The 10,239-nt window shown below is 39.6% G+C and overlaps 1 protein-coding gene across 3 annotated transcripts; it reads right to left on the bottom strand.

The window, feature by feature from the left end:
- Window positions 1–822: 822 nt before the first annotated feature.
- LOC112875015 (general negative regulator of transcription subunit 3) lies at window positions 823–10,000 on the bottom strand. Of its 3 annotated transcripts, XM_025938681.1 has the most exons (17): window positions 9,788–10,000; window positions 9,562–9,693; window positions 7,780–7,917; window positions 7,097–7,147; window positions 6,601–6,690; window positions 6,347–6,493; window positions 6,107–6,217; window positions 5,822–5,890; window positions 4,761–5,231; window positions 4,482–4,670; window positions 3,488–3,655; window positions 3,105–3,168; window positions 2,819–2,943; window positions 1,820–2,089; window positions 1,602–1,736; window positions 1,326–1,501; window positions 823–1,171 (listed from the first exon to the last, which is right to left on the bottom strand). In XM_025938681.1, exons 1-17 carry the CDS (start codon window positions 9,878–9,880, stop codon window positions 1,096–1,098), a joined length of 2,505 nt encoding a protein of 834 aa, XP_025794466.1. In that variant the 5' UTR covers window positions 9,881–10,000; the 3' UTR covers window positions 823–1,095. The 3 variants fall into 3 exon arrangements, with proteins under 3 accessions (XP_025794466.1, XP_025794464.1, XP_025794465.1); XM_025938679.1 differs by having other exon boundaries at window positions 4,482–5,231; XM_025938680.1 differs by having other exon boundaries at window positions 4,482–5,231; window positions 7,780–7,896.
- Window positions 10,001–10,239: the final 239 nt, after the last annotated feature.

Raw genomic sequence — 10,239 nt, 5'->3', positions numbered from 1 at the left:
GCGAGGGCCGTACGGCCTCAAACAGTGAACGCACGCAGTGCGTGACAGGCTCACAGACACGATCGAGAACACACAAACACGTACAGTACCTGCCGTCTATCTATCCGTCTCTACCTCAACTCAACGGCTCCACTGCATCAAGCAGCACCGGGCAAAAACATTGTAAAATCAAAACGAGCAGGCAGCTCGACATCCCAGGATTTCCACCTGCTGGCGGCGAGGTAGATGCACTGAAACCCACACCGGGGGATGCATGCAGGAGGTTGGCCGAATTACTTGTCTCGATTGCGTCAGGTACATTGCATTGGCTTGTCGATAAGATCCATCGTTCTTTGGCTAACCTACCGTTGCTGGAGCACGGAACACACGACCGGTAGAAAAAAAAATTATGTGGCGCCTCATTTTTTTTCCTGAAAAGAAAGAAATATATAGGTGCACTATAATGCCCATCATCTGGTTCTGCATACAAAAAGTCCGCTAGCACATCAACCCAGTTTCTAATATTATGCTTTGACCAATAATTTGTATACAAATATTGTACTTCAAATAGAAAGGGTTACATATTATAAATGTGCGCTTTCATCATAAAACCTAATAACAACAATCTCATTTAAAAATTGTTGTAAACATGTAGCACCAAATTTATGTTGTTAATTCACAAGGGGAAAACTTCAATACTTTCACCTCCATTGAAAAGAATTCAACTAAAAGGACATCTTCTCATTTTTTTTTGAAAACAAGCTCCAACATAAAACTTTTTGGAAAACATCACCCAAAAGTACTAGGTTCAAAATAGAAACGAGAAAATTGACAGGATTAAGCAGAAATTAAACATAGGCGCCAAAGGAAGATCCAAAATAAATTTTGGGGACCCATGACTCCGGCATGCAGATCAGAACGACCATGTACAGCTGAGGCACGCAAGGTGCATTCAGAACCTAGAATGCACGGGTAGCTCCAACCTCACTAATTAGTTTACAGTTCGGGAATTGTTCAAGAGAGTCCCGGATTTCAACAGTCAGATGCCTTCCGAAAGTTACAAGATTCACATTGGGCAATGGCTCGATTAGACCTATTGCCATGTCAGATGGCACTCTAGTTTGCCTGTACTGACAGCTCATCCTCAAGGTAGTTGTACTCAAATGTGAAGTCATTCTTGATTCTTTGGCACCTGTAGGCAGTGTTAATAACAGGTTAGGAGTCACCAGCACAATAGTAGCACCTTATATGCCACCTTACCGAGTAAACAAATACATAACCCATTTGGCAATGTTGAGGTGTCATTGACACACAAACTAACATAAATGTAGTGAGGGCCCACGTACCATCCTGAGCCATCTTCGGTGACATGGAAATCAAAGTACACATAGGAGCCTCGCTCATACTCATCAGTCGTAACTTGTGGCTCCACATGCCGCTGGAACCAAGTGTTATACCTCCTGTGAAATCTCCATGATTGCTTCTTCAATTCTTTAGCAGCCAAGTATTGTTGGTATGTGTTCTATAGCAGCAAAAGAACATCATTAGGACCAAACAATTGACAACTGCTGAAAATTCGCTGCTTATGGCAGGAAAACAACTCCAAGTTGGAAAGAACTAACCTGTTGATAGTAGAACGCAAAGAACAGCATATCCGTAGCCAATGTGTCACTACCAATTCTTTCCCAAAAGGTAGGATTTGATACAATCGGTGCCTGAATTTGGGGGTAACTAGCAGGGGTGACTGCAGGATGCCGCTGAAAATGAAGGCATGTAAAGAAATTAGAAAAATATACTCAAACCTTAGTAGCAGGCACCAATATCGTGCAAAAACCCATACCGGAACATAATTTTTAGCACGCTCGGAGTCCTTGGGTTGTGGAAGCCTATGGAATGCAGCTTCAAGCATTTGCAAATTATAAAGCTGATCGTGACCAGAACTTGCTGAGGTTCCAGTGAGGTTATCCCCGATTGCACCAAGATCAGACATACTCCTTCGCCCAATGACACCAACACCAGATGATGACATTCCAGGTTGCAAAGGCTGCCCAGGCAATAGATCAGTTTCCCTAGGCAGCTGACTGTTTTCAGCTGCAGGTGCTGCAGGATTCTGTGAAAACAAAACCAGAAGATTGAGTTGAGATATTACAGGAAGCTAAGCATAGAGAACAGCAGAATTCCAAGCAGTGTTTTGACTTTTGACAGGAGCAGAAAGATATTACTATGTGCAGATTGGTTGGAATGTCATTTAAAGAGTACAGGAGGGTAAGTCCAAGTAGCTTGCGTGGATCATACGAATAATGGTCCATCATATAGTTAAATGATCATTATAAAAATAAAAAGTTCGGAACCTTGAAGAGCAAGACAGGATATGCAAAACATGAACTAATGCAATAACACGTTAGCAACCACACATTAGTTTCCCAGGACATAAATGCTTCAACTGTCCATTGGACCTTTAGCAATGATTAAAGTATCTACATATATCAAGTTCTCAAAAATTCAGTGGTACACAAAATTCTGAAATTTTATAATCTTCTGTATTTTCCTTGATGAGTGATGTATTCATAGTTTCTCAGGTATTTCATTTTCAATAATTGATACATTTATACGCATTATTGACCGTCTATTGAGATGCTTTGCTTTTTAGGAGCTTTTGTAAATCTAACTTTAAGTTGAGTTCCCCTATATAACTGATTTTATAACTAGGTAAATTCAGCTTTTCATATTAGTTCAATTTTCAAAGTAACTGAACTCAGCTACCTAATACAGTTTGAAAAACAAATGAACACAGCCACAGCTGGTTTCATAAGCGGTCATGTGCAACAGGTTGACATACAGGATAAGGAATCTTTGTGTCATCTTCACTTGTTTGTTTATTTGCTCCAGTTGTTGCAGCAGATTCAACACCAACATCTTCAGCCAAACTTTGTTGTTGTTCTTCACTTTTTACATGCCCAGCATCTGCAGACAGGTACAAGGCACACAATAAACAATTAAACATCCTAACTCAGATACTTGAAACTTCTTGCCCAACCAAAAGTCGGTGTTCAGCACATTTTCTCTAGAAATGGGGGCTTATGAATTATGACGTTGCAGATGACATGAGAAAGCAGAGGTCATACCTGATACTTGAGCTCCAAGCCCAAGGTTCACTTGGGAGGATATAGAGGAACTCTGTGAGTTAAACTGCATAAATAAACAAATCAATAGTGCATAAGCAGTGACATGTGCACATTGAGGATTAAAGGGTGGTAAATCACATTCAGGATTATCCCTACAACATTTCACTAATTTTTAGTTGATTTGGTCATCAACAAATTATTAGCATGGTAGGCTGATAGCACCTAATGAGGAGTTCGAGATGCAAGACTGCAAAGTAGAACAGCGACAAACAGAGAACACACCTCAAGAAGAAAACGCAGAATAAAAAAAATATGCACGTGCTCAGCTAGTTATATTTCTTGAATTGCTTGACATAATGCATCAAATAAACAGAAGGAAGAACCTGTTGCAGAAGAGGATTCGGCTGCTGTGTAGGAAATTGCTTCTGATTTATGCCAGCTATATTAGAAACATTAATAAGGCTGCCTTGCTGCTGCTGTACTTGATGATATCTTTGTAGGTACTTCTCCCTTTGGTCGGCAGAAATCTCGGGCCTTCCACGAAATTGACTCTGGTAGCAGAGTGATAAAAATGTCATATAGGCAATAAAGTATTTGTGATCCCAAGGAGGGATTATCAAAAGTTCAAAAGTGAAAAGTTCTCAGTAGAAAAGCATCAGTGAGCACTGAATGGGGAGAAACAATAACAGTTCACAAATGAAATCAAGAAGCAACCTAGAATATCTTCCATATGATTTGAGTAACTCTCTCTATAAAAGAAAAGGCTGATATTTTGGACACTGAAATGGCCTCCAACATGTGACTTTAACAAATAGCATATTTGCAATACTTCGTAAAGTTACAATATTGCAAAAGAATTTTCCCAGACAAATCTGTGCCATTTTCACATGCCCAATCAAAATATTATCAAAGAAATTGTAGGAAAAGTTTTAAATTTTTTATTTGAATATCTAAATTGATACACCCTTGTTTCCCTTTATATTGTCAAAATACAGGGAGTTCATACAAATTTATTGATGTTTTACAATCACTGCCCTGGTTTATCACAAAAACCTACATGCACTCAATAACTATTATATGATGGTTACACTATACTTAATAAGGGTAGCTTGGTCATTTTCTCTTCTAATTGCCTTGATTTCATACCATAGGCTCTTGTCCCCACTCCTAATACACCATATAAGTTTAACAGAGGGACAAATACTCCAAAACATCACTGAAATTACTGGATGGAGTAGTTGATAGACTAATAAACTGAATATTTACTTGAACCATTAACTTATATATGGCATGCCTATAAAGATTTTTTGAAGTATGATCAAGTGAGCAAGGGCAAGTGGACTGTAAAAATAAAATAGCAAAGGAAGATGTACATACAGTTTCACTTTGATTTTGAAATGCACCAGCAGTTTGAGGCCTCCATTGAGCCCCAGAAACAATTGGAGGAGAAAATACTCTTCCTCCAATAATAGGGTTTTCATTTGTACTAGGAGAATCAGAGCTAATTGCATCATTAGTCCTAGGAACTTGCTGTGGTTGAACTTTATTACCAAGAGGCGAAACCAACTGTTGAGAAAGACCACCACTGTTAATCCTCTCGTCAGTGTTCAATAGATTTCTTTTGGACAAGTCATTTATTGCAGGAAGTGCACTGACCGATCCATTTCCTGGGACTGGACCAATACTTATGGGAGCTGTACCTAACGTCTGACTAGTTATTCCACGAGCTATGCCCCTGCCAATTCCAATTTCAGTAATGGCTGGAGACGGTCTTCGTGGAGGAAAACTCATGCTGTCATCATCCTTCAAGGTGCTAGATAAGTTCGCAGGAATTGAGGTTACAGCAGGCATACTCTCTGGAGCACTTCGTGGAGTAGCAGAAGAAAGTATCGCAGCCGCTGTGGTAGGAACAGTCGGCCGCACAGGGGAATTAATTGTTTCTGCAGGGACAGAAACAGCCACACTACCAGTACTGACAGCAATCGGCACAACTGGCACTGAAGGTCCAAGATTTCCACCTTTTGAAGGTGGTGTTTGTGGTGTAGATTCAGGATTGCTTTCTTGTGAAACTGTCTCCTCTGTTTGATCTTGTGATGTACTTTGTGAAGAAGTTGTTGATACAGTAGGCTGAAAAAAAAAGAAATAGTTGTCAAGATAGCAGGCATAAAAGAATCAAAATAAGACTTGAGGCACGCCTGAAGCATAACACCCTAATCTTTCTGGAGATGTTCTTATTGTACCAACAGAGTAGCAAAACCAATGGAAATTGAAAGGGTAGCTCTAAAGAGTAAAGGGAATGGACACACATCAACAGATTCAACACTAGCACTTTGAACTTCACAAGAAAGCAGCAGCAAAGCTGGCACTGTTTATCATATATTAACACTCGAGTGCATATTTTAACTCCCTCCTGTTCCACTGTGTATGTCCATAGCACAGCATACGCACTAACCAAGTATGAGTCCAAGAAAAAAATCAATGTGAAATGATCATCTATACCCCTGATGAAACAATAACTTCTCTTTTTTTCAAAGCATTTACTTAGGTATATGGAATGGAAACATTGCAATAACTCAACGTATAAACATTGTGAGAAGCATTCTCCCGAGACCACAAACAAACATAGCGAAACAGAGGGGAGTATAAATACTAATATATTGCATTACACATGTATCACAAACCATCAAACACTAAATACAAGTACTAACAGCACATGCCTGAGTAGATGAAGTTGCAACTGAACTCTTTGTGCTCAAAACTGCACTAGTCGAAACAGAAGCAACACCCTGCAAATTATGAAACAATGCTGAAAAGCATATAACTACATCCAAAAGCCAAAAAGAAAGAAGAAAAGGGTAAACACAAGACTCAGCAACAGCCTAAATCTGAAAAAGAAAGGATCTCTACTAATGTTATAGGGAGACACATAAAAACTGTTAATTTTGCCTGTTGTTTCTATTAACATGATCATAAGAATCACAGAACCAGCATTTATAGCTTACCTTCACAAGACTGGAAGGAGCAAGTGAAACCATGTCTTCAAGTGCTTCAACCTTCTCCATAGGCAATGTGCTATAGAGATCCTCAACGTCACTGAATTCATCAAAGTCTTCCTAAATATGAATGAATGAAATAAAAAGGAACAAAGAAAAGGTCCATCATATGCCTGTATGTTACCACAATTAGCATGGAACAGAATCAAAAGAGGATATTATGAAAGCTAACTATGAAGAAAATCACACCTGATTACGTTCAACATAGTCTTCAAGAAAATCTTTAACATCATTGACTTGCTCAGGACTCAACTCGTCGTTATCCAAAAGTCTCAAGATTGACTCCAATTTCTTTATATGAGCTTTATGTCGCGTAATAGACTTCTCTAAATGTACCTAATTATGCAAAATCACTTCTTAAGTTCATATATTAAAATTATAGAGAAAGTTCCATAATACAGATTAAAACATGATCAGTATGAAACAAATACAACATATCATACAAGTCGAGGCGGTCTTTGTTTTCCTTTTTTAATTGAAAGCCCTTCAACCTCTGCTTCAAAGTTATCAATCTGGCTTTCCAAATCACTAACCTGTAAAGATAACATGGCCCAGGAGGCACATTAGATATATTGCAAGCACTCACAACAAGACAGCAATTAATAGCCATAGCAGGAGTGATCAGTAATTAAAAAAAAAACTAGACAGTAAGTAAATAACAAGAGACAAATAAGGATCAATGTGACACTTTGAGAGCAATCAGATCAAAGAAACTAGTTACACCCATTCTGAATTGTATATCATAAGAATAAGAGAATTATTATGAGGCAGAAGGGGCATAACCCATGTCATTAGGAATAAATTAAAAACCAAGGCATTCTCAAACAACATAGCATCTACATGTTGCAATTTAGTTATATAAATCAGTTATATAAAGAACAGAAAGCAGACATGGAAATGTAGGAGTACAAAAGTAGCGGCTAACAATTTCCAACATACCACATTATTAAGCCAGTCCCTCGTTTCAGCTTTGGCCTTCTCTTTGGGATCCTGCACAAAATGAGAAATAATTATTAGCCAGAAAGTGGGAGCTGCATTTTTTTTTTGCATATAACGAGGCACATAGCAACTCAAGAAAAATAGTACAAGAGTAGTAGACTGCGATGAGTAAAATCAGCACCGAACAAGGTGTGTGGAGCAGGCATAAACCAAAAGCTGGACCAAATAAGATAGAAAACAAATGATGATAAGCTAAAGCACAACCTTAAAATCATCCATACACCCCCCATACAAATGAGTGATGACTATTAATCTGCTTATCACTTTGGATAAATCATGAAGTAAACTCATGAGTGTAGATAAAGCAGTATTTAGTTCCTGGATGTCTAAGTAGCATCATTGAATTGTTGTATCTCAACTCCAATGTTGAATACTTAGTTAAGAGTCAATTCTTTCAGCTTTAAAAAGTTTAACTAGTTTAGGAAGAAATGTGCCTGAAAGGAATTAATCATACGAGACTAAGAAACATTACCCTAACAGGGCTACCAGAATAATAGTACAGAATAATTTATAACTAGTATCCTCAGACCTAAGCCTTACGAACAAAATATTATATAAAAGAACTGAATAAGTACACCAAGCTAGAAAACTACGATAGCACAAACAAAAGTACAAGAGCTTACAGTTTTTGGTTGCTGACCTAACCCTTCTTTTGAGAAGGCCTTGGTTTTTGTTTCCTTCTCACAAACTTTAAACCGTTCCATCTCTCGTTCAATCTGCTTCCGGGCATCCATCAGAGCCTGCTCATAAGAGGCACTAACCTATGTCAACATATATCACAATGGATTAAAATGAGAACAATAAGTTAAGTGCAACTAAAAAGTTATACCTACATTTGCAAATCAATAACACATCTTATGATGAAAAAAAACTATTTATTGTAAATACCACATTTCTTAGAGCATCATACTGAATTTCGGGCCAAAAGTATATATTTGGGTGGTTAAACTAGATTGCCAACAACAAGAAGACAATAAAGAATTGACTGCAACGTGTGAAACCTGACCAATTTATGAACCGAAAAAAAACTACATCAACTCCAGAACCAACATTTTGCTACTGATTCAGTGACATTGTCTCAAAGTTAGCAAAGGTTTAAGGACATTACAAAGTCCAGAAATCTGCTATGATTTGTAAGGGTTGAGCAAACATATAGTGGCTTAAGTGATGCAGATGCCTTAATCAAAATTCAAATGGAATCTCAAAACTGCGATTACTACGCCTCAATCTAGCTATAGCCTTTGAAAACTACAAGGAGAGATGTAAAGCCCCGTATCATGAGCTGCAGGCAGCTATACTTCACACTAGAGGCAGAGATGGATACTAACAAAGTTCAATAAAAGTTTCTGTGTTTCTCAGGACTCCCAGACTTTAAAACATGAGATCTCCCAATTGAGACCTTCTGATAGATCTTTTCTGTATCAGTTCTTTTATTCCACAAGCAAATAGATTAATAGTTCTTCACACTCAATCAAAAGAATGTTTCATTATCACTCTAATCTTTATTTGTAAACTCTTAAAGCACAGTATGCTTTCTGTATTTCAATAAGAATGTGATTTACTCAGTATGTGGCTCCATATACAAATTCGAAATACAAATAGGCCATCCAGTAGCCTGGAGGAGCCAATGACACCCAGATTTTTGTTATAAACTGCCAGTAATGGACTGCTCTTACTAAATACAACAGATAAAAGGCATCCACATAGAACACTAAATGTAGATACGTAACGTTGTACAGAGAAAAAATGAAGTGACTGGACTTGAGTGATCTCAAAGTCTCATTAAGTATCAGCTACTGCCTACCTTCACAAGTTAACCTACCAAAAAAAGAAAAAAACCCAAGACGAGAGCTGCTGAGAGCTAGGTAGCACGTGGACTAGCGGACAATCTTGACTATAGAAAAGCTAAAAGCAACAAAATCCGTATGCCCGTTATTTAATATGACAGTCTAGCATCATAAGCGCAAGAAAATTTAAATAATGGCACAGCTACTAAGACCAAAAAAAGAGCAAAAGAAAAGGAGCGTTATCAATAATAACCTCAAAAACCTTTTCACCCCTGATGCTGACAGGATAGACAAGAAACTGATTACATCAGGGGTTACACCTATGCCCTACCACCTGAATCATCACCGCTATGATATACTGTAGCTGATATAGAGTAACAGGAACAGTTCTCCAATCAAGGTAACTACTCACTGATCACCGACATACGCAACAGAGCTCCTTCAAAACACCCTTCAACCTAGCAGTTAACTAAATACAACAGCATAACTGTACATAGATCGCTGCATGAAGTAAGCAAGAAGCAGCATTGCATGATTGCATCATAAACATCGCCCTGCTCCTCCATGTACAGACATCAAAGAGACCTAAGGAGGGGCAGGACCCGCGGCAATTCTCACCTTCTTGTCCTTGATCTCGCTGGATTGGATCCACGTCTTGATCTGGTCCCGGTACCGCTGCAACTTCTTGATCTCCTTCTTGAGGTCCGCCTCGAACTTCTCCTTCTGGTTCGCATTCTCGGTGTCGTAGACCTGCCCCCCAAAAAAACCATCATAGAATTCGCCAAAGTCCGCGAGAGAAAAAAAACCGCAGGGGAGAGAGAATGGCGGGAGGCTGGGGGCGTACCTTGTTCCAGATGCTGTCGAAGACGTCGACACCCTCCTGGACCTTCTTGAGGACACGGTCGATCTCGCCCTGCAGCTTCCGACTGGCGCCCATGGCGGCGGCGTTGGGTGCCCTCGCGCTGGGGCACGGCTAGGGTTTACGATTTGGGGGCGAGCAGGGGGTGAGTGGTGGAGACTAGGGGAAGGAGACGACGGATTATTCGGGCGAGTTGATTTGGGAGGGATGACGTAGGCGAGAATGAACGCGGACTGCTTTCGGTGCGGAGATCTGGGTGGGCCGCGGCCGGTGGGCCAATATCATCTTTACGTCATGGCCGACGTGTTGGGCCGTGAGGCCCAGGTGTGAGCGACAACGAGGATAGGGATGGCTAAAGTGGGACAATGCTCGAGCGTTTTCAGGCTTGGCCCCCCTTAGTTACACGGTTTCTTTTTTTCTCAAAAAAAGTTACACGG

The sequence above is a fragment of the Panicum hallii genome, chromosome 9, assembly GCF_002211085.1.
Source record: "Panicum hallii strain FIL2 chromosome 9, PHallii_v3.1, whole genome shotgun sequence".
Lineage (NCBI taxonomy): Eukaryota > Viridiplantae > Streptophyta > Magnoliopsida > Poales > Poaceae > Panicum > Panicum hallii.
This window is presented reverse-complemented; position numbering and strand designations above follow the sequence as displayed.